Source organism: Gymnoscopelus microlampas, assembly GCF_963454915.1.
Source record: "Gymnoscopelus microlampas genome assembly, chromosome: 12".
Classification (NCBI taxonomy): domain Eukaryota; kingdom Metazoa; phylum Chordata; class Actinopteri; order Myctophiformes; family Myctophidae; genus Gymnoscopelus; species Gymnoscopelus microlampas.
In genome coordinates this window covers 32,361,876-32,386,827 of record NC_139949.1, presented here as the reverse complement: position 1 = coordinate 32,386,827, position 24,952 = coordinate 32,361,876, and the positions used below count along the sequence as shown (strand labels likewise).

Here is a 24,952-nt window from a genome sequence, read left to right as displayed (position 1 = left end):
TCAGCACTAGTAGTCTAATAGCAGAGAAAACAGACAACAAACCCTCACATCCTCAAGGCCTCCGAAAACTCACATATTACTTATCTCTAATTATCCCTTAAAAAGGCAAATAAACAGTAAACAGCCCATTTTGATAATAAGGTTAGAGTTGATTTAAAATTTCTTCTTTTAGCAAATGTCAAAGAGTTTATTTCCCATGAATAAATAATGTTGTCAGACTTGGACCTTTAAAACCTCAAACTGAATCACAATGGAAATAAGCTCTCAAGTTCTTTTGACCGATATGTATAAATGTACAGTATGGTCATGTATATGCATTTTTTGTCAATAAAAACAACAATCAATGAATCAATCAACCGCTGATACCGCCATACACACCTACACACACTTTAAATCAAGTCTTTTGATTCTAGTGATAAGCCATGCCTACCTTTCTCTTCTTGAAGGCCTGCCGTGCCAGGTAGCCACTGCATGAAGCTTGGAACAGGGTTATATTACGTTTAGTCTGCTCATCCCGCTGCTCCTCCAGCTTAGCCAAGGTCCCAGCTCTGAAGAATAACTAGAGTAGGACACACACACACACACACACACACACGCACACACGCACACACGCACACAAACGCACACACACACACACACAAACGCACGCGCGCACGCACACGCACACACACACACACACACAAACAAACTTTAAAGTTGTACAGTGCAAATTTAAAAAAAACGATTTTTAGCATTACCGCTGGTCAGGACGTTTGTTTATTACTGCGTTACCCAGAATTCCATTCGTTTTCACCGGAAGACGGAAGCGTTTCAAAAAGTGTTCTTTTAATTGTTTTATACGATCTGTGGATCGTTTCTCTTATAAGTGGAGCTTTAGTTACCGTGAGCTGTGTTTTCTTTTTCTGTTTTTTTTTCGTTCTTCAAATCATACAATCTCTTAAAATCAGCGTGAGTTTCCTTTTTGTTATTAGCGCGGTAGTTCCTGGCCAAACAGGAAACCGGTGCAGTAGTTCCTGGCCAAACAGGAAACCGGTGCATTTCCGCTTCCATTTTCCGGCCAGATGACGTCATTTTCGCGGGACAGTCAACCCCGACAACGTTCAATAGAAAATATATAAATAAAAGGCTTTCGGGGGTGAAATTCATGGAGTGGGTGTTGTGAAACATTTGCCACTCACAAAAGATATACAATTTAACTTTAGTTTTATTGAAAAAGTTACCTAGCATTACTTTAAGCCTAGTTTTGGGGTTTATACTTTATCTATACTTTGTCACACAACTGTCACTGGATAAAGTATAAATGAGCCCTTAGATCATTTCAGCTAATCACAAAGCGTATGATTGCTCCCTAGATGGACATTCAGAGGTGAGGTCATCCATGGTCATTTGGTGTAAAAACACAATGAAAGAAAACAGGGCACCTCTGAAGTGCACTGAGTTGGTAAATCAATATGAAACGCCATAATCTGTGGCCATGAGAGTCTTATCTGATTGAGGAAGCTGTGATTACGTTATTATCTCTCACAATCAGCAATATATCCGTCTAATCTGGGCCAAAGGTAAATAAACAGTTAAACCTAGAAACAGTAAAGGGATCACAGGAGAGCCTGTCAATCCCTCACAGGGATTAGGTACGGTGAATGCCTTCAAGACACGAGCACAGCGAGCAACTAAAATGAATGGATGATGATGAGAGATCTGTCTCAAGCCATGGCTCTCTAGCCTAGCTCCAGTGCTTTATAAATGACCAAAGCCCTATGGGTGATCTGTTAACAGGAAAGGGGCTGGAAATGACAGAGTAGCGTCAAGTAGGGGGAGAATCTCTAAACCAGTATGGGGGAGTGATGCGTTCAATGACGGATGTCAGAGTAAAGGGAGTTGCGAAACGGCACAGGGGATTACGCTGAAGACCCTTATTGAAAGGGAGACCATTAGCTAATTCCTGAGTATTTTACCCATACTGTGTGTCTACTTACCACTTTAAAAGCCACTACACGATGAAGGATGAATAGATTGTAATGAGTGTAGGCAAAAATCGTGCAGTTTGCATGCACATGTCTAACAGTGAGCTTTATCCCATCTAAGCTTTGATTCCAAGGCAATGAGGATATTGCCATCATAATTGGCTTGCTAGTAAGACAGAGGCTGCCAAGATGTCACAGGAGTGCTCAACTACTTCTGAATCAAATTCACACTCCAAACGTCAACATCCTCTGCTTCCAAATCATTTCATCGACGTTTTCACACACCTATAGAAAGAGCCTGATATGCATGAAGGCATACAGTACAAACTATACTTATTGCATTACAATGAAATCAAGTTTTGGTCTGAGGATAAAGGTTTTCTCTCCAATAAAAGTTTAAATTGTTTTTATAGACAATCTGCGGAGTCTCTTTGTTTGTCCCGTTTTAAATAAGGTCCAGTACAGTATATACTGCAACCTGGGAGAATGAGATCCATTTTGAACAATGATTTTTCTTTGGCTGGTGGCCACTTTCCAGTTTATGGGATTAAATCTGAGTACGGACAGCAGTGTGAAATGTGATTCGTCTACAAGTACCACTCTGAAAAATGGCAAAGAGGCCTATTGCTTGCAGGATTATGAATACAAAATGATGGTGTTAGGCAGAGCCTCTGACGATCTGTGATCCAGAGACTGGCAGAACAGGTGACACTCGACATCTCCCTAAAAAGCGATGACAATTCCTCAAGGACGAACAAATGAAACAGGAAGTGCACAAATGACTAGTAAAGTCTTTGAGTTTGTTTACTGCTTTGAGCAGGCTACATTGCCTGCCGGAGGGAATTAACTGGCAGAGGTGGCAGTGCTTGGCAAATCTCCAACAGACAAAAGGAAGTGCACGATTCGTAACATAAAGGCAGGGTAAGTGATATTTTTTGGTGAAAACAAAACGTTTTTTTGTTTTTGTTTAAAGGTTAAAGCACTATATTCTGATATTGCTATATAGTGTTTGTTCAGTAACAGGGATCTCCCTGTCTCTCCAGCTCTTTAATGAACAGAAAATACATTTTCAGGTGGGTTGTACATTTTCAGTCAATCAGGAGAGAGTACCCACTTATCAGCTTACATTTTGTGGTGTTACAGTTCCAATTTTGTCTGCTCATTTCTTTATGTCATCACTTCCAAATTGTACTTGTTTGTCCTGTATCCTGTGTGAGGTCTCTCTCCTGATTGGATAAAATTGGTATCCCGACCTGAACATGAAAACACTCTTTAGCAATGATTAGCCTACTATCAGCATAAAAAGCAATTTAACACTTATGTTAAAGGGACTACACCATGAATTTTAACTTTTTCTTATTGTGTCCGCCAGGCCGAAGGCATGGCGAGAGAGTATGTTTTACCCTCCGTCCGTCCGTCCGTCCGTCCGTCCGTGTGTGTGTGTGTCCGTCCTTCTGTCTGTTAACAGCTAATCTCCGCCACCGTTGGGCCGGTCGTTGTGAAACTGCACACACACACTCCCTCGATGCCACAGCAGAACCTCTGCCCCAAATTTTTCACATGGGCCTGTTATAGCGCCACCAGGAGGCCGATTTGTGCAAAACCCATTTTTGGATATTGCTCCTACAGATTTTATCCAAATATCACGCAAATCGGTACACAGTATCTCTATAGTCATGTGATCAAGACGGATCTGTCCGATATTTCATATTCCATCCTGATTGGCTAAGGTTGGCTTCCAAAGTTGGCAGGATTGGTCCGTTTTGAACAAAATGTCTCAAATCATGAACACAGCGTGTGATTTCCGTGAAAATTTGCACGCACATTCCCACTAGGCCAAGGAAGAAATGCCCCCCTTTTCACATTGGCCTGTTATATCGCCACCAGCAGGTCTAATTTAGCAAAACACATTTTTGCAACAAAATGCCTCAAATGCCACCCTTTTTCACATTGGCCTATTATAGCGCCACTAGGAGGCCACAATAACGACGTGACCTGGCGGAGACCTGTGCTCCGAGGAGCACTTTTTCTAGTTTTTTGTGTGTTTTTGGTCTCCCCTACCTCTCTTCTATCCCCAGAAATACCCCAGTTTGAACACTCAGGCTTTCACAGCAAATCTGGGGTTTTCTGAAAATTGGTCTCAAAATAGGCCAAACTGATTTTCACCCTGACGTGACGTGACGTCAGGGTCCAATCACTCCCGTTTTACAACCAAAAAAAACAAAAAACTTTTTTTTTCTTTTTTTTTTTTTACTTTTTCCACACGGAACCAGGAGATAACATGCATACAAACTGGCTCAATAGCACCCCGTGCCAAACAGGACAATGTGGTATTGCAGGTGAAAGTGCTTTATAAGCCAGAGAGAAGTTAGTTGGAATGAGTATATCTGAGGCTTGATTTAGGCTCAAACCTTTTGAAAAACGTTTGAGGGACATAAACAATATGATATTAAATATTATTATTATTTTTTAAATTCATGGTGTAGAATAGATCCTTTAACAAAAAAATATCACTTACCCTACCTTTAATCAAAAAATATTGATAGTTAGCGCTAGGATATGAATGCTAGTATGGTTCCTCTTTGATGTCAACTACTGTGAGTAGGTTTACAATACTGTAAGTGATGTGGTACTTAACAAAAGACAATACAGTTGTTTATTTGTTATGATGGGTTGCTGCCCACACCCAGTACACACCACTGGTGATGGCCTACAAGACAGTCAAGGGCATGACACCTTCAGGACATGATCTGACTCACTTAGATCAGCTATTCGAACCTTCCCTTAAACTCCCTAGACAATACTCCACACACATTCTAGACTCTTCTTCCTACTGGCTCCCGAACTGTGTAATAAACCCCCCTTGGAGTCTGCAGACTCATTCTCCATTTTCTGCCACAGTCTGAAAACTAACCTCTTCAGACTCCATCTCACCCCCTAGCACTCTCCTCTTGCCTTGTCACCTTTTTTGAGTGATGCTCGTTATACTATTCAGATCTATGTTAGTTAGTTGTCTATGTGTTTTGGTTATTTCGCTTGAACTTGAAGTCAATGTTAAGAATGCTACTTAGATAGCATGTTGTTTAGACAGATGCTACAGGTTTCATGTTTACCTTGTATCCTAGTTTCTTTGAAGCATGTTCTCTTTGCACTTTACTTCAGTGATGATTTACTCTGTTCTTTTGTTGAATAGGGTTTATGCTTACTCAACTTACTCTGATTTTGCACTTGTAAGTCAATCTGGTGAAGAGTGTCTGCTAAATGCCTAAATTGCAACGTTAAGTTCTGTTCTGAATGGCTAGTGTGGAGGAGAGTAGTACTCACCCTACTCAGACCCATGTGATAGCTGCTCTTGTCCAAGTCCAGGGACTCCAACAGCTCTTCCACTGCCTGGACAAAAAAATACACACACACACACACACACACACACACACACACACACACACACACACACACACACACACACACACACACACACACACACACACACACACACACACACACACGTCTCAAACCTCGTTTGCACCCAGAGCTTTTGTTAACACTGTACTTTGGTTCAGCGGCCCCCAGATCCCTCAGCGTGTCATCCTGAATTACCCGACAGCGGGCTACACCTCCTCCATTTCACTCAGATCTATTCCCTGACATGCTTCTTTCTCAAAGGGCATTAAGCACCCAGAGAGAATCAAAAAGCGGACCATAGTAGGCAACACCAGAATCCAGCTGCTCCAGGCTTATTTCTCCCAGATCCCTCGTGGTGTCGGTGCCATAGCAGCCATTAACACACGCAATCCGTACAGAGGCCTTTCCCGGTCCCATTTACCCCAGCCTGTGTATCGGTGTGTGTTTGTCTGTACCTCTGACCCCCCTGCTAGAGCCCCCCTGCCTGAAAGACCATATCTAGATTACACAAGGAGAGGTTAGCCGCGAGCACTGAGGGGCTTTTGTTTGCCACCGTTTCCACAGAAACACAGTCCCCAAGACACTGACACAGGGGGAGAAAAGGTTTCTGTTTTTTTCACTCCCTCACCCCCATTCTTTGACTCTTTCCCGTTCCTGTCTAGAGACGAGGTTTAGTGTTTTTCTTTCTCACCATTACAGGTCTCAACACACTGCTCCCCCTCACTGAAAGTTTACCTTCAAGGGAGGGAACATTAGCAGCTTCCCTCCGCAGGTTGGATTTCACAAAATGTCAAAACTATCAGACTGTCTCACTGTTGCGTCTCCAAATGCAATACAGTATTGACGTCCTTCCCTGGCAAATCGTTGAGGCAAAAATCTAGCTAGTTAGCTGTCATGGTCCTGAATATTAAGTAGATACGTCCAAATACTTGGACTGTATTTTGCGAGCTCTTAACCCCAATGCAATTAGTGGGCATTTCCTGTCTACACTTCCTATTGATCTGCCTCGGTAACAGGCATGATGCAGCTGGAATTAAGCTGATCAGGTCATTACCACGGCTCTGATGAATGGAGGTTTATTTCTCTGTCAGTGGCTGCTGTCAGACCACAGGGGGAGTGGGAGAACACTACCTCTTCACATTATTAATCCTCTCTGTCCTCCCCCCTACGAGAGCTATAAATCATTCGTTCCTTTTTCTGTCTGTCTGTCTGTCTGTCTGTCTGTCTGTCTGTCTGTCTGTCTGTCTGTCTCTCTCTCTCTCTCTCTCTCTCTCCGACTTTCTGACTGACTTACCCGCTTCTCATCCTTCACTATGTAATTTCGGCCAAGTTTCTTGCCGAGGTGAGGTGCAAGCACGTCAAAACGTCGTCGGAACTCAGAGAACACCATGTGATCAGGGTAACCTGTAGCAGAGCAAAGGGAGAGAGAGAGACCATTGTGAAGGGTATTCAGGGGGTCTTCGGAAAAGCACTGTGACTGTGCATATCTGTGGCTCTGCATTCCAACCAGTGAGCTCACCCTGCCTGTAGATTCTCAGTGCGTCCAGCAGCTTGGACCCACGGAGCTGAGCACGGAGCAGGGCAGCATCCAGCTGCATCAGGCCAGAAACTCCACCCTCCACTGGGACATCAACGTCCCCCCCTTTAGACATGGATCCACTCAGGACCTTAAGGGCGTCAGCCTTAGGCAGCATGCAGTGAACAAAGTGGACCCGGGACCTGCGCACCATGTCCAACAGAGCGTCCTGGAGGAGGCAAACGTTGGTTAGGGATTTGTTGCAGAAACAAGGACACTGCTAAGCAACATAATACTTAAAAAATGATGCTGTTTAGACTCATGCGTACATGTGTGCACATGTAATAACAGAGTGCACCCATGACGAGTAAGACTAATGTTTCAATTGTACATTTTGGACAATGTCACACACTATCAATGTCACGCACACTGAAACAGTCTGAAACACAGTCCCTAAATCAACCTCTTCTCCAGTTCTTTTTTTAAAGATATATTTTGGGTCTTTTTCTGCCTTTATTGATAGGAAAGTTGGCTGACTGGAAATGGGGAGAGATGGGGGGACCGCTAGGCCAGCGGGCGCCCCTTTGGTCTCAGTTCTAATCTCCAGCCCAATTCCAGTAGCCTGGTAAACCCTCCCTCCGGAAATCTCATTTCCATTTGATTTCAGAAAGGAGTCTGGTCTGAAACGCCTTTCTGCAATAATCGCTGTGGGCTGGAGTTGGGCGGGAGTAATACCGTTGACTGACAACCCCTTCAACCAATGATCGTTTTCCCCTTCAGCCAATGAGCAGTTCATTTTGACGAGCTCCAGACTATGTGACGCAACAGGACTTTTGGGACGGCCATGCCGAAAATAGGTTGCCTTATTGGGATACATGCGTGTCACTCCCCGCCCCTGCCGGTTCTCTAAATTTATATTTTTAAATAGGCTCTGTCATGATTAATTGACCACATATATGAAGTTAAACAACTAAATTCTATCCAAACGATATCTTATAAGTAAATTCCGTGCCTCAAAAAAGAAGTTTGAAAGCGTTATAAAACTGAAAGTAAGAAGTGAAGGCACTCGCACAAACAACAATGGCTGCCGTTCGTCTTTTTTCGGCGGCTCTCAGGCTGCACTCGGGTTCATTCGGGCTCACTCGAACTCGCCACCTGATTGGCCAACTGTCGCTGTCAATCACAGAACAATGAGCGACGACGCTGATAGGCTCGTCGGCTCGGCGAGCAGAGCGATTATTGGAGAAAGGCGTTTCAGACCAGACTCCTTTCTGAAATCAAATGGAAATGAGATTTCCGGAGGGAGGGTTTACCAGGCTACAATTCCAGTCCTAATTTCAGTCTCTTCTCGTCTCAGTTTCAGCACCGGTCCTAGCCACTGTCCTAGTATCTCTTCTCACCACTTGAAGTTTGATCTGGATGCACAGGGACTTCTTCTTGATTGCAGCCACTCCTGTGGTGAAGGTTTTCCTCATGCTTGTGGCCCGTCGCAAGGACAGCTGGGAACCGCCCTCCAGGCCGGCGATGGACCCGGACAGAACAGTGGCTCCTCCCCCTCGGCTCATAAACAGCGAACTTATGTTCTTCCTGGAAAAGATGGTGAATTCGCAAACTAATTGTGTCAGACTTTTCACTGCAGAAAGAACCACCCCCAAAATAAAATAAAATAAAATAAAATAAAATAAAATAAAATAAAATAAAATAAAATAAAATAAAATAAAATAAAATAAAACAAAACTAGAAAATGTGCTCCTCGGAGCACAGGTCTCCACCAGTACTGTTCCTGATTAATCCTGTCTTACCTCACTTCAAAAGATATAAATGATCTTTTGAAGTGACACACCTATTTATAGGGCTCTATTTCATCATGCGTCTCGCTAGCCAATCAAAGCACACCCTTTCAACATATTGTCACGTGTCACGTGAAGCTTGACCAATGTTAGCTTGGTGGACACAGGGAAGGACGAGAACGAAAACATAGTCTCCTGGCGGAGACAAAGACAAAAAATAAAATAAAATAAAATAAAATAAAATAAAATAAAATAAAATAAAATAAAAGTAAAAAAAATAATTATGCATACTTCTGGGAGTCCTGCAGGATGCCTGCAGCGCTGCTGGAGGCGGGGTTCTGCTTGGCGTGATTCAACCACCCTCTGGCGTCATATTCCACCCAGTCAGTGCCATGACTGTGGCCCAGTAAAAAGTGATGAGCCCTTTCACTCTTCAGCAGCAAAGTGTGGCCTGTTATAGACACACTGCATTACTTCAATTATTAAAACAGCAAAATCATGACGTGAACAGGATATAGGATTGGTGGTTACTAAGGACATTTGGGCACCTCGATGTAAAATTGTCTATTTTGTCCAAAATGTTAAAAGATTTAATATTTGAAAAAGGTTCTTAATGTAAAGTATACAGATTGTGAACATGCACGGTGCATCATTATCCTCCTATAATTTGACAAACCTCTGTAGTGGTGTGAGGGTGGTGAGACCAAAATTGTTCTGCCCGGTTCTCCTCAGTGGCTGGAGCAATTGATCTGAATTTGCACACAGCCATTGACGGCCGCGACGGGACATGGGATAACCCCACGTTTGAAACTACTTTCGCCTGCGCACTTCGCCGGGTATGGATTAGTCAGACTTAATTTTATCCTTCAACTTCTTGTTTATACCACAAAATGATTGGATATCCAGGATTTGTAGCAATTTGTAACAATTGTAGACATATTATACCATAATTGTCAAATGTTTAAGTATGTTCTAATCTATACTTTACTTAAAACATTTTCCAAATATTTTTTAACATTTTGGAAAGAATTGCCAATTTAGCACCGAGGTGCCCACTCTTCCTTGGTGCCCACCTATCCTGTCACCAGTCAAAGAACATGGACCTTATTAGGCTGCCCACCTTTACTCTCTCCTTCGGCGGGCCCATAGTAGCTGAACAGACGTCCCAGCAATGTCTCCTCTGAAGCCCCAGGTAACGGTGCCTCTTCCTCCATCAGCCACAAAAGACCCCGCGCTTCATCTGTTCTTCCTGTCCGCACCTGTCAAACACACATTAACATGCATAAGGACACATAACATAAGCACACACATACACACACATGCACACTCACATCAGGGGTGTTTTTTTACACATTTAACCCATTCAATCCGGGAATGCATCTGTGTCATTGTCTCCGCCAGAGGTGGAGAGTATGTTTTCGTTCTTGTCCTTCCGTGTGTCCGTCCGTCTCAGCCAAGCAAACATTGGTCAAGCTTCACGTGACGCGTGACAATATGTTGTCACCAATGCTTTTGATCAGCTAGCGAGACGCATGACGAAATAAAATCCTATAAATAGGTGTGTCACTTCAAAAAATAATTTATATTTTTTGAAGTGAGCTTCCATCAGCCAAGCTAACATTGGTCAAGTGACACGTGCCAATATGTAATATAAATAGGTAAGACAGGATTAATCAGGAACAGTACTGGCGGAGACCTGTGCTCCGAGGAGCACATTTTCTAGTTTTAGATGTATTTGGCTATTCAAACAATAGCCGATATACAAGCTCATAGCGCGCTATGAGCTTGTAGATCAGGTTTTTTTATTTTTATCGTGAATATTTGTGTTAATCTTTGAATACATATATCATTATTTTTTGTAACTCAACCCCTCCCCAAATCTGGGGAGGGGTCCTTGGAACAAAATATTTTGAGATGGGGGGTCCACGGCCAAATACATATCATTTTGGGGGTCCTTGACATGAAAAGGTTTGAGCACCACTGATATAGCAACATACATTTTTCAGAAACCAGTTGGGATTTAAAAGACATTTGTAGATGCGTTCTCAGATTGAATGGGTTAATTAATGTCCACGTGAAAAGCTCTGTTGGTGCTGCAACCCTCTGCACACGAACAAGATTGCCTGTTTCACCAAAATAAACACAACGCTGCCTCGACGCAATGGACTGCTTTCCATCCATATGACTCACCAAAGCTTAAGACTGCTGACTTTGTTGAGACTCACTCGTACTGTACTGTACTCATATGAAAAGGTATGCTTCACAGCCAGAGCATGGATTCCACTGATCTATTTGAAAGGAAAAGATCCATAGACCGCAGGATACCATTTTTGTTTGTTCCCTTAACCCATTAAGACCGGGAACGCATCTGTTGTCATTTTTAGATTTGAGCTAAAAGCATTATTTTACAATTTGGCTATTAAAAAATTGCAGATATACAAGCTCATAGCGCGGCACCAAGTGCCGCACTATGAGCTTGTAGATCCGCAATTTTTTGAAAAAAAATGAAAATTTGTGCAAATCTTTGAATATATATATATATATTAAGCGAATATTTGTAACTCAAATCTTTGCTTCTGCGGGTCCCTGGAACAAAATATTTTGAGATGGACATCATTTTGGGGGTCCTTGATATGAGAAAGTTTGAGCACCACTGACATAGTAACAAACGTTTTTTTTTTTAAACTGTTAGGATTTAGAAGACATTTTGTTGAATCGGCCTCAGGCCTTCATGGGTTAAACTGCTGAAGACTCCCTCTGACCCCCTCCTGAGGAGCAGTGACGGTGTCTGCCAATCATTCTTCATACGCTGGGATGCTGCCTTCTGTGGGGTTATTTTTCCCTTCTTATTTTTATATTAAATGTTATCCAGCAGGGATAATAATTCTTCCAAAAGTAAAAGTAGAGTTGTGCCAGACTTGAGCCAGTAATGACAGGCAGTTATGAGTCTGGATGAGGAACAGACTGACATATCAACATGGCAATCTGTGGTCTACAAGATGACACTGTCAGTTCAGTTGTTTGTGACTTTTCACAAAGGAAAAAGGGACTATTAAAAGACCATAGAGTTGTTTGGCATGTTTGGTCCATTAACTATGACTTCACTGCATACGGAAGCTGTTGGGTTTAATTCATTTCAGTACAGTGTGAAAATCACACACTAAATATCATTATTTTCTTGTCAAATTGACACAGTATTCTCATATTTAATTCCTACAGCACAACCATGTGCTGTAGGATGGATTGGCTGGATAATCATAGCCTCCTCCTGACCCTGCGTTACCCCAATGTTATCTTAGCAAGCAGCTATAGAGAATTGAAACACCTCTATAATTACCTTGTCATCTGTTCTATTAGTTTGAACCAGATTGAACCAAACATTCAAAGAAGCTGGCTTTTGCAATGCACAAGGATGTGTTCCCTCGGCAGGATCAATGGCTTTGGTTTTTGGTCTGATGTACTCTGGTTCGATGCATTCATTTGATAGTATCCCCACTGGAGCAGGGAACCTTTAAAGAGTAAAGCGCTTAAACCAACCACCCTGGAGTTATATACCAAACGGATCCCTGACACTGTGCACTGTGCCCTCGTTCTGTTTTCTATAGCACAATTCACAAGCTGGAGAAGCCAAACATTGATTTCCTTTGTTGCAGTCGAAGATTATATACAAAACTTCTGCGGTCTGTGTGTCTTTGATACAAAATCATGAAATATTATGAATAAAACACGCACCCAGAGATTGTAGAGAGAAAATAGAACATGAAAGGGACATGATTCATCTGGGCGGACTGATGCACTGAGGGATTCGGAGGGGAGTGAATACCAGTCTGTTATGTGCAAATATCTACACAGTAATACCCTGAGTGTTAGTTTAACTCTGAGCAGGTCAAAACGGACCTGGAAGCATTTGCTTTTTTAAAACAAAGGTGTCATTCAGACAAGATATAAAAAACAGCAAAGAATATATAATCCTTACCAGGGCTTGGCTTGATGCTTGGTCTACGACCCCCACAGAGAGAGATGTGCTTGGCTCTATGTCATCTAAAGCAAGCTCTATGTTCTCCTGGATGGACAGACAGACAGACAGACAGACAGACAGACAGACAGATTAAATCTGTGTTTTGTTGATGATTCATCAATGACTAATGATGGGGTTAATCAGAAGAATAAAGTGTAATAGAACACACATGTCTTAAATGTAGGAGGCAGAGCATCACTGCGCACGTGTGTGCGTGAGTGCGTCCATGTGTGTGTGTGTGGCAATTCTTGGGCCGGCCACCTTGACTGACAGGATTATATTTTACCCGGCCAAAGAATAAATTAATCGGCCATATCATAATTAACGTCACATGCGTGTTTGCAGACTGTCATGCACCCAACTGATAATTACACCTCTTTACATTAGGGCTGCACTTCTCTCCACTTTATCACACACGCAATCTGTTCCTGTGTAGTTACCTAACTAATATCTAGCCTACTCCATCATGCAGGTATCGCTTGCCAAAAAATAACTGAATTAAGTCAGGAGGGCGTGAGTGAACTGCTTGCGAGACTCCATCGCACAGTATAAACAAATGAATATATGTTTTGGGCTCTACATCGCATTCAACATTAATATGCAAAACCTACAGCTTTTGTTTTGTTAATGTTAATTATGTCATCATGAATGATGGCGCAAGGAAGGTTGATTAGGCAACTTTATGCAATGTATGTGTGTCAAGAACTTTCTGCAACTTTATCCACTTTATCCTGCATTTCAGATAGACAGTCACTGTGCTTGCTTGTATAAATCCATGACCCATACAAGTTTGGGTCCCTCTTTTATTATCGTCAATTGGGCCCGGCTTGGTTCAGATTCTATCACCTCTGGACCCTGGGTCAGTCATAACACCCGAGCGAACCAGTCCCTTACTCAGCGCTGATTAGGAGGAGACGCATCGGTGTAAAGCTTGATTTGTGCTTCGCCGTACGACGGTGTTGTTGCGTATCGAAAATATCAGACTTACGAGCTCACAACACGGCACCTTGCGATGTGTTGTGAGCTTGTAGATCTGCGTGCGACACCATCGTACGACGAATAGGCTGAACTATCAGATAACTGCAGCGCACAGCAGCAGCAGGGCAGGCTGTGGGGAGTTAAACCTTTATGATTTTAATGGTTGTAAAAAAAAGTCAACCTGGAGATCTGCCCGCTGCATTGGATTTCCAGCAAGAGGCTTGCGGTGCCCTTCATTCCCTCACAGCCACTCACCAACTAAGAGAACGATTTGCAGCCGAGTTGTACATCCCGGAAAGCCCTGCCATCAAGGACACAAATGCTGCCTGGACCAAACTGTGCTACCGTGCTGCTGAAGAATCAGTGGGATTCACCACAAAACGTCACCAAGACTGGTTTGACGAAAATGCACCTTGCATCCACGACCTCCTCAAGGCAAAGCGCAAGGCACATACCACCGTTGTAGTCAAACCACAATCAGTAGTCCTCAGAAAACAACTATCCACCATCAAAGCAGAAACACAAAGAGCTATACGGCAGATGGACAAGAAAGAGGGCATACATTCAATACCTCGCAGGTGTCAACAACATGCATGGCTTCTATGACACCATCAAAACCATCTACTGTATGGCCCTCAGAGAAGAAACATCGCACCAGTGAGATCTGCAGATGGCACCACTCTCATTAAGGAACAAAAACGAATAATAGACCGTTGGGCAGAACACTTCAGCATCCATCTTAACCAGAGCAACCCCAATCCTGGATGAACCTTCCCCTCTGTTCCCCTACTTGATGAAATCCCTCAATTTCATGAAGTCTGGAAGGCAATCAAATGTCTTAAAAACAATAAACGTGCAGGCTCAGACTCCATCCCCGCAGTGTGGAGGTTACCTCCTCTCACGCAGGCTACACCAACTCATCTCTGCCATCTGGACAACTTACACTATCCCACAACACTGGAAAGATGCCACCATTATCACCATCTATAAAAAGAAAGGTGATACGTCGTCTTGCGACAGCAGCAGAGGTGTCTCACTCCTGTCAGTTGCAGGCAAAATCCATGTTCTCCCACCTGGCTATGCACATCTCAAAGAACATCTTGCCAGAAACCCAATGTGGATTTCGGAAGTACCGTAGCACAACAGACATGATCTTTGTTGCCAGGCAAATACAGGAGAAATCCAGAGAGCACAAGCAAGATCTGTACATGGCTTTCATTGATTGGTCGAAGGCTTTCGACACAGTCGACCGAAAGCTTCTCTGGGGCATACTCAGCTGGTTTGGGGTCCCACCCAAATTCCTCTCTATCCTCCAGCAGTTTCATGATGGCATGGAAGCCAGGGTTCGAATAGGTCGACAACAGTCTGACCCAATCGATGTCAAAATAGGAGTGAAGCAAGGATGTGTCATATTGCTCACAGCAGTTACACTCATCTCCTATAAACCTCTGAAGAACACAGACGGAGTCAGCATGAGTTTTCGCCTGGATGGAAACCTATTTAACATCCGGCGCCTCAAGGCATCCACCAAGAATACTGCCCTCCAAGTTTGTGAACTTTAGTATGCTGATGACTGAACGCTGATTGCCCACTCACCAGAGTCCCTTCAGCATGCCCTCAATGTGGTAGCTTCCACCTACAGCCACGGTTCTCGTCCGCGACGCATGGCCAGGGGGTATATTAAATATTTCACAGATAAAAAGATTTTAAAAAACATTTTTTTGATTAAAAATATTTTTGGATTAAAAATATAGTCCCGGGACTCACTTCATTGAAAACCTAACAACATCACTGTATACATATTAGATGTATTAGATATTTATTAGATATTACATTGATATTAAAGCTATTTTATTTGATTAGATATGTGATGTTGTTACCTGACAATTAGTTGACTTTTGGTGAAAAGATATGGTACTGCATATGTCGGTATCGGTGGATATCGGCAGAGGTGGACGAAGTACTCAACCCCAGTACTTGAGTAAGAGTACAGATACTCCTTGGTCAAATTCACTCCACTATAAGTAAAAGTAGCTCAGTCAAAATGTTACTCAAGTAAGAGTAAAAAAGTAATTGTTTTTAAATATACTTCAGAAACAAGCCAGAAACACGGCTAGTGTGAGAGCAGAAGTTAGGCCAATTGCATTTTAGGGAAGAAAAAAAACCTCAGAGAAGAAACATCGCACCAGTGAGATCTGCAGATGGCACCACTCTCATTAAGGAACAAAAACGAATAATAGACCGTTGGGCAGAACACTTCAGCATCCATCTTAACCAGAGCAACCCCAATCCTGGATGAACCTTCCCCTCTGTTCCCCTACTTGATGAAATCCCTCAATTTCATGAAGTCTGGAAGGCAATCAAATGTCTTAAAAACAATAAACGTGCAGGCTCAGACTCCATCCCCGCAGTGTGGAGGTTACCTCCTCTCACGCAGGCTACACCAACTCATCTCTGCCATCTGGACAACTTACACTATCCCACAACACTGGAAAGATGCCACCATTATCACCATCTATAAAAAGAAAGGTGATACGTCGTCTTGCGACAGCAGCAGAGGTGTCTCACTCCTGTCAGTTGCAGGCAAAATCCATGTTCTCCCACCTGGCTATGCACATCTCAAAGAACATCTTGCCAGAAACCCAATGTGGATTTCGGAAGTACCGTAGCACAACAGACATGATCTTTGTTGCCAGGCAAATACAGGAGAAATCCAGAGAGCACAAGCAAGATCTGTACATGGCTTTCATTGATTGGTCGAAGGCTTTCGACACAGTCGACCGAAAGCTTCTCTGGGGCATACTCAGCTGGTTTGGGGTCCCACCCAAATTCCTCTCTATCCTCCAGCAGTTTCATGATGGCATGGAAGCCAGGGTTCGAATAGGTCGACAACAGTCTGACCCAATCGATGTCAAAATAGGAGTGAAGCAAGGATGTGTCATATTGCTCACAGCAGTTACACTCATCTCCTATAAACCTCTGAAGAACACAGACGGAGTCAGCATGAGTTTTCGCCTGGATGGAAACCTATTTAACATCCGGCGCCTCAAGGCATCCACCAAGAATACTGCCCTCCAAGTTTGTGAACTTTAGTATGCTGATGACTGAACGCTGATTGCCCACTCACCAGAGTCCCTTCAGCATGCCCTCAATGTGGTAGCTTCCACCTACAGCCACGGTTCTCGTCCGCGACGCATGGCCAGGGGGTATATTAAATATTTCACAGATAAAAAGATTTTAAAAAACATTTTTTTGATTAAAAATATTTTTGGATTAAAAATATAGTCCCGGGACTCACTTCATTGAAAACCTAACAACATCACTGTATACATATTAGATGTATTAGATATTTATTAGATATTACATTGATATTAAAGCTATTTTATTTGATTAGATATGTGATGTTGTTACCTGACAATTAGTTGACTTTTGGTGAAAAGATATGGTACTGCATATGTCGGTATCGGTGGATATCGGCAGAGGTGGACGAAGTACTCAACCCCAGTACTTGAGTAAGAGTACAGATACTCCTTGGTCAAATTCACTCCACTATAAGTAAAAGTAGCTCAGTCAAAATGTTACTCAAGTAAGAGTAAAAAAGTAATTGTTTTTAAATATACTTCAGAAACAAGCCAGAAACACGGCTAGTGTGAGAGCAGAAGTTAGGCCAATTGCATTTTAGGGAAGAAAAAAAACAGCCAACCTAAAGGCCAAACCGCACCAATGCAACTAGTCGCAACTCCTTGCAGCAAAACGGTTTTTAGGTCAACCACACACCGATGCAACTCCTTGCAACTGCCATTGGGGTTAATGGTTGCAAGTAGTTGCATGTTGCAACTCCTTGCAACATGCATGGCGAAACATTGTTGTGGATGTGGAGTGGGCTTAAAAGTACTCAGTACTTTATAGCCTTCCTAGAAATATACTCGAGTAAAAGTAAAATATTTGTCTTGGAAATGTACTGTAAATAAGAGTAATACGTATCAAACAAATCTAATACTCAAGTAAAGTACAGATCCTCAGAATCTGTACTCAAGTACATTTACTCCGTTACTGTCCACCACTGGATATCGGAATCGGAAATTAAGAGTTGGACAATATCGGAATATCGGATATTGGAAAAAAGTCAATATCGAATATCCCTAACAATAAGTTTATTATTTTTAAATTCAAGCACCTACTAAAAGTCACCTTTAGACTGGTCATTTTACATGTTTGTTTTTATTAGGACTGTAGAAGTGTTCATTTTCTGAAGTCTGAACCATTAAGATCAGTTACTTGAAAAGTGTTCTGTCAGGTTTTACACAAAAGCTATTTTAATAAAATTACTATTGGCACATGATTCATATAGTAGTAGTGGTTTCTGTTTATGACTATGAAATGGGTCTGAAAGATTTTAGTTCCAATGGCATCTAAATGTACACATGTGGTTGTAAGTATATGCTTATCGCTGCTGCGAGGATGAGGGGGTACCTGGAAAAAAATCTCCCCTCCAAGGGGTACCTGGGCCAAAAAAGTTTGAGAACCCCTGACCTACAGGGCTGTCAGTTTTCAGGTCAACATCAAGAAAACACAAATAGTCCACCAACCAAGCTCTACGCAGACTCCCACACCAACTTTCTACATTGACAACACCCTTCTGGAAACTGTGCCACACTTCAAGTACCTCGGCAGTATCCTCTCAGACAGTTGCAACGTTGATACAGACAATCAAATACCGCATGAACGTTGCCTCCGCCGCGTTTGGTCACCTAAGGTCACGGGTCTTCACCAACAAAGATCTGAAGGCATCAACCAAGGCAGCAGTGTACCAGGAAGTATATGTGTCCACTCTACCATCCTATAGTGTGTATAGCTTCAAGGTAGGCTGATGATAGGTTCTTGGTTTACGTATGTATTAGTTATTATTAGCTTATTGGTTTACTTATGTATTACTTTGTTATTAGATACTATTTTTTATGCATTTGATGTATTATGTGTATTATGATGTATTATCTTGTGTCCTTGCTTACTGTAAGACGCTCTGGATTAAGAGCGTCTGCTAAATGCCTAAACTGTAAACTGTAAATTGTATCACATGGGAGCACCACATGACCTATGCAGAGATCTATGAATGTACCAACTCATTCAGCATAGAGGTGTTTCTGGCACGCAGACAGACTAGCCGCTGGCTAGGTCATGTGATCTGTATGCCTGCAGCTTGTATACCACGACAGGTCCTCTACAGCCAACTCCAATCCGGCCAGAGGTCTGCAGGAGGGTAACAAAAGCGCTACAAGGACCACATGAAGGTGCTACTCAAGAACGGCCACATACCACCCTCAAACCTGGAAAGGATAGCAGCAGATTGAGACACCTGGCGTTCTTCCTGCCTCTCAAATGTCTCCCACCTGGAGGAGAAGACATCCTTGAGACGCGCAGTGAAGCGCAGACAGCAGCATGAGCCCACTGCATGGACTGTCCAGGTTCAACATACACCTGCCCCGTGTGGATCAGCAATTGGTCTACGGCTGTGTTGACCAATTACTGATCCACACACATGAGGTGGCATGAGCTGAAAACCCCCCTTTTCCCGCCGAGAGATATGAAGTCATCATCAATAACGATGGACTGCCATAAGCATGTGTGTGTGTGTGTGTGTGTGTGTGTGTGTGTGTGTGTGTGTGTGTGTGTGTGTGTGTGTGTGTGTGTGTGTGTGTGTGTGTGTGTGTGTGTGTGTGTGTGTGTGTGTGTGTGTGTGTGTGTGTGTGTGTGTGTGTGTGTGTGTGTGTGTGCGTGTGTAAACGTGCGTGCGTGCGTGTGTATACTGCATACATTAGTGAATGAGTATGATAGAAATGGACATTGACCATTGTCTGAAACAAAAGACATTGATGTCTTGATCAAAGTCCAAGGAACTGCAGTGCACACACATAAAAAAAAACAAATCAATGCAAGCCAATTATGATTCCAAGGGTATTGAACAAAGAGCAGACCTAAATTGGCGTGTCCTGACAGAGAGTACAGTACTTATCAGACTGTAGTGAGGGAAACAAATTATGGTGGGAGTTAAGGATGGATGCTGGCTGAAATATAAGGGCCTTGTGTCTGGACTTGAATACTAATATTGCCAGGAAAATAGTTTCATCAGTCGGACAGCTGTCTTTCTTGGTGTTTTCTTTCAAAACAAGTGAATGTTTATTCCTGTGAGCTGCGTGTTTGCATTGGCTTACAACTATTAGGAATATGAAAAGATAATACGTGTGGCATGACCATGCAATGCTTTGGCAGTTTAGAAGTAGAACTTGTAATTAATTCATGCATATACAGGTTGCCAATTAAGAGACACTAAGGGACCTTCTGTGTTTTGAATAAATTGGTTATATCAGAGTTTTGGGAGTCGGGTACGCCAGTGAGTGGTGCATTTCTGGAAGAAACAAAGACATACAGTAACTGACTTTAACTAGGTCAGGAAAGGAGAGGAAATACTTTATCCTGGAGATATTTATACAGTAAAAATATGCAGCTGGATTTGGGGGTTGGCAAGGGCGATTCTGCCTTGTTATCATGAACTAGTATTAGTGCATGGAATTGGAAGAGAAGAGGGAGACAGTGAGAAAATAGGTGCTAGTCTTCATCACGGAGCAACTGGGTGGGTGGGTGTGGTGAGGTCGTGGCTCCCATGGGACTTTGTGTTTGATCTCAGCAGGGGAGGTGAACACTGGCACCATCAATGAGGAGGTGACACATAAGAATTACTTCAGCTCGTCAAAGCTGTGACAGGGAGGAGGGATTGTGTCTCTGAAGTATAACTTGTACATAATAGATGTTGATACATCAGAGAGAAAGAGGTGGAGAGAGAAAGAGAGAATGCAAGCTAGAATGAGTGTGTTTGACAGAGAGAGAGAGGGAGAGAGGGAGAGACAGAGAGAGAGAGAGTGACCACGTGACCGTACCTCCTTGTATCTCTCCAGCTCCTGGACAAAGGTACGCTGGTAGAAGAGGCTCTGCAGTCGTTCTTGGGTATAGTTGTGGCACAGGTCCTCAAAAGTGGCACCGCATTCCCGCTTTGCCAATCGTGGGTTCTGGAAGCCTGGCGTATCCACGATGAGCAGCGAGCACAGGGAGTTCTGGCTGGACTTCAAGGCCCTGAGACAAGCGCACGCACGCACGCACGCACGCACGCACACACACACACACACACACACACACACACACACACACACACACACACACACACACACACACACACACACACACACACACACACACACACACACACACACACACAGGTACAAAACCAAGATGACTGTCAGGAACAAGGCAGGCTCCACACTGTCTCTGTCTGGCAGCTGTTCTAGAAGTAGTTAGCGATCACATTTCCATACAACTGTCAAATTAGCCTACTTTTCAAAGGCCTAAAAGCCAAAAAGAAAATCTAGGCTGAAAACATTTACTACCTGATCGTACTTACATCAAACACGTGCATTCGTTGGACAAATAATTACTAATGGGCAAGACGGCATCAGTAAATGTCTACATCAGGGTTTATTTAACAAAGCAAAATAAATAAAAACATAAAGCAGGGATGGAAGTGTTGTTTTTTGCAGTAATGGGAACTTTTTGTTGAAAGAAATGCAGTTTCTATTCCAGCTTTTCTTATGCGCTTGCTTATATTATACAGTTTTTCTGATGAAAGCTCATTGCAATTGCAGAGCTCATTGCGGTTGCAGAGAAGCAGACTCACCGGTTGATGAAGGAGATGAGGATGGTGAAAAGTTCAGAGTAAAGCCCAGATGCCATGGCCTCTAAACACTCCATCGCTGAGGCCTTGGATCCTGTTATGGGGTGATGTGTGTTGGGGGTTAGCCAGGCACAAAGGCAAAAAGAAAACTGTAAGTTCACAACATCATTGTCCAAAAATGACAACATTATTTTAATTGATACATTGACATAGAATGGAATACAGGAATGCTTGGCTGAATGAAAAGGCAGCCAACGTCAAAAGGCCGCTATATTTGGTACAAGCGGTTTTGTACATGGTAGCATATTTGATTTGTGAATGTATTAGGGCCGTAAGCTATTGTACTGGCTCTAAATAAGTTCTGCAGCTCAGCATCATTTAGGAGTTTCACACTTGAGATTAATTTCAGTTGTCTTTTTGGCAAGACCTCTCGTAGCTCTGTTGTCATTAACTTTCGGATGGCCTGCTCATAAATGAATGCTGTACGCCAAAGGATATTTTTGTAACACAACAAAATGGTTGTCAAAGTGGTTCAAATATATGTTTCATTTGAGAATTTGCCTCTGTATTTGGAAATGCGTGCTCACAAAGTACTGAGATAGTAAATTAAAAGATAACTTTTTGTATATGCTGCAATAAAAATGTGTCGTTGTCACACACCTGAACTTCTCTCACAGCCCACCATTGGTTTACCACTGCTATGTGTATGTGTGCGGTTGCACGCACGCGTGGGACTGTATGTGTCACTATACGCGCATACTGTATGTGCTGTGCAAGGGGAGATACAAGCAGGGTGAAATTGAGGCCGGCCATTCATCTCTTCTGTGATAAGCATTGTGTGTGTGTGTGTGTGTGTGTGTGTGTGTGTGTGTGTGTGTGTGTGTGTGTGTGTGTGTGTGTGTGTGCGTGCTCGCGTCCTTCAAGGTGCATTGTCGTCTTGATAAAACTCAGAAGAAGTGCACGTGTGTGAGAAGAAGAGAAAAAAAAATCAATGCAAGTCAATTATGATTTCAAGGGCAATGAATGAAGAGCGGATCTCAACTTCCTTGTCCTGATACAGTGTGTACTTATCACTGTGAAGCTCTGCTAGCCATTACTTAGATAAGCTTTTACTTTTACAGAGCATGCAATTTCCCCCAGGTGATGAGGGAGTGTGTGTGTGTGTGTGTGTGTGTGTGTGTGTGTGTGTGTGTGTGTGTGTGTGTGTGTGTGTGTGTGTGTGTGTGTGTGTGTGTGTGTGTGTGTGTGTGTGTGTGTGTGTGTGTGTGTGTGTGTGTGTGTGTGTAGGAGGGGCAGTGGCGTGCACAGACATTTTGAGGGGCAGGTGCTCAAGTAAATTATACTTTTTTTTGTTTACTTGGTCTGCTCTTTTTTCCCTCTACACCTATACCTCCTTGCCAAAAATAGCCGACAAGCCCACAATGCCTCGCAGCGCTGTGTGGCTTGTAGATCTGCTATTTTTGGCTAAAGTTCTCCTCAGAAAAGGGATGCTAGCGTTCGAGTGGTTATGGTAAAAAGAAAAATCATATCACATAAAGATTTGGCGGACCCCCTGTAGTAACTCTGAGGACCTGCTAGGGGTCCCAGACCCCCTGTTGAAGACCCCTGTTGTAAACTGAAAAAGGGCACTTCTGGTCAAGAGGGCAAAGGGCAGGTGCTCTAGCACCACCTAGAGTCTATCTGTGCACGTCCCTGTGTGTGTGTGTGTGTGTGTGTGTGTGTGTGTGTGTGTGTGTGTGTGTGTGTGTGTGTGTGTGTGTGTGTGTGTGTGTGTGTGTGTGTGTGTGTGTGTGTGTGTGTGTGTGTGTGTGTGTGTGTGTGTGTGTGTGTGTGTGCGTGCGTGCGTGTGTGGAGGAGGGGGGCCAGATAGCCCGCTGAATGCAGAGACTGATGAGATAGTCAGGGTTGCTGCGTGTGGTCTGTAGGCTACCTGCGTCTCCTGTGCCGTTCTCCTCAGCGGGCTGCCGTAGGGTGCTGACTCTTGGCAGAGTGCCTTTGGCTTTGTGCTTGAAGATGGAGGAGGACAGCTCCTCCAGGGTGCAGCCCAGCAGGTAGGCCGCCTTCTGGGCCCACTCGTGACGTGCAAATTGTTTCCTGCCAGCTGAGACACGACCATGAAAACCCCCATTAGCCCCTCTGCCAAGCGCCCCAGGCACATGACTCAGTCTGGTAGTGTGGTGACAATCCTGCCTCTGACAGGGTAGGATTATGTCTCCGGTCAGGCTGGAAATGACTGCACACGTCGTGCACTCACAGCCCTCCCCATAATGACAGTGTTTTGAGGACACAAAATTGCATTCCAGATACATATTGTCTGGCGGAGGTCCCGGCCTTCCACATTTGCGGCGGTTTTAAAGGCTTTTTCTTATTCAAGCAAAGAATAGACTACAGAAGTCCTGACGTCACTCGTTCATCCCCAGGTTCGTAAAGTAATTTCGCTATGGAGAATAACATGGGGTCGTCATAGAATCGTCTCGTATAAGAATTGTGGTCCAAAAATAAGCAAACTGTCCTGGCGATATTGTCAGGGAGGAGGTTCTGTATCGTTTATGATAGTCAGTCACTTATATTTGATACAGTCTGTTTCTGGCGAAAATGTAACTAATTCGGCGGAAGTAACATTATCGTTTTCTCACCGTCAGTTGATGCTTCATATCCATAAGAGTAAAACCGCCGGGGTCATTTGTTTGTTTTTGGAACACAGTTCTTATTTGACGCGATATCAAATACGTCTATGGGATTCAGAATGGGGGTGGAAACCAGGTAGACAAACAAAGGATGTGTAAATTACGTCAGACTTCGGTGCTGTATGAGTTCTATTTATTTTATCGGCCTTGTCGATGATGGGTGGGAAGGCAATCAAATAATATCCTCCACAATGCATAACCACCGTGCAATTTAATTTCATACACAGTCAAATTGTGAGTGCGTCCTGCACCCTATGCCCTGCCGCATAGATCGTCTAAGTAGGGCCGTCACAGTTAACTGAACACATCAAGAGGACAGTGGCACACTTCAAAAAGACATACTGGTCTATTGCTAGAAAAACAAAAGTAGGGTCTTCTGACTTATTAAAAAAACAGTAAACATTAACATTAACACTCAGAAAAAGTATACACATTAATAATGCAGTAAGACTGTCTGTATTAGATATTAAAATATAGGGTATGTGATATGTACAAAGAAAAGGAACACATTCTATGTACCAGGGTCTCATTTGGCATTTCCAGAAGAATAGAGATCTCTGCTGCCCTCTTGTGTTACTTTGATCATACTGCAATGTCAACATCCACAATATAAAGCTAGCCAAGGGGCCATAGTAAAAACCTCTACATTGGTGTGATATATAGTCCCCATACCACACCATACTTTATTGATAACATGACATTTGAATGTTAGATAGATACTATTAAGATATTATTTAATTGTAGTGTGGCAATTTGTTTAATACTGTCAAAGTTTATACTGTATTTTGACCAATATTTACATCAGTAAATAATGGTATCATTTTATATAGCATTATGCCCAGGAATACATTTGTCCAGCTACATTGTACAATCT

The 24,952-nt window shown here is 43.1% G+C and overlaps 1 protein-coding gene across 11 annotated transcripts in view; it reads right to left on the bottom strand.

Moving 5' to 3' along the window:
- The window catches only part of LOC311056637 (unconventional myosin-XVIIIa-like), an 84,153-nt gene that overhangs the window by 35,945 nt on the left and 23,256 nt on the right, over positions 1 to 24,952 (bottom strand). For all 11 annotated transcript variants that reach the window (XM_084073413.1, XM_084073410.1, XM_084073418.1 and 8 more), the window contains 11 exons: positions 23,322 to 23,492; positions 21,395 to 21,485; positions 20,604 to 20,796; positions 12,649 to 12,735; positions 9,793 to 9,931; positions 8,964 to 9,123; positions 8,283 to 8,469; positions 6,886 to 7,111; positions 6,661 to 6,770; positions 5,289 to 5,354; positions 431 to 559 (listed from right to left, as the gene is read on the bottom strand). In XM_084073413.1, the coding sequence (XP_083929539.1) occupies positions 431 to 559; positions 5,289 to 5,354; positions 6,661 to 6,770; positions 6,886 to 7,111; positions 8,283 to 8,469; positions 8,964 to 9,123; positions 9,793 to 9,931; positions 12,649 to 12,735; positions 20,604 to 20,796; positions 21,395 to 21,485; positions 23,322 to 23,492 (1,559 nt within the window). The remainder of the gene's footprint in view (positions 1 to 430; positions 560 to 5,288; positions 5,355 to 6,660; positions 6,771 to 6,885; positions 7,112 to 8,282; positions 8,470 to 8,963; positions 9,124 to 9,792; positions 9,932 to 12,648; positions 12,736 to 20,603; positions 20,797 to 21,394; positions 21,486 to 23,321; positions 23,493 to 24,952) is intronic.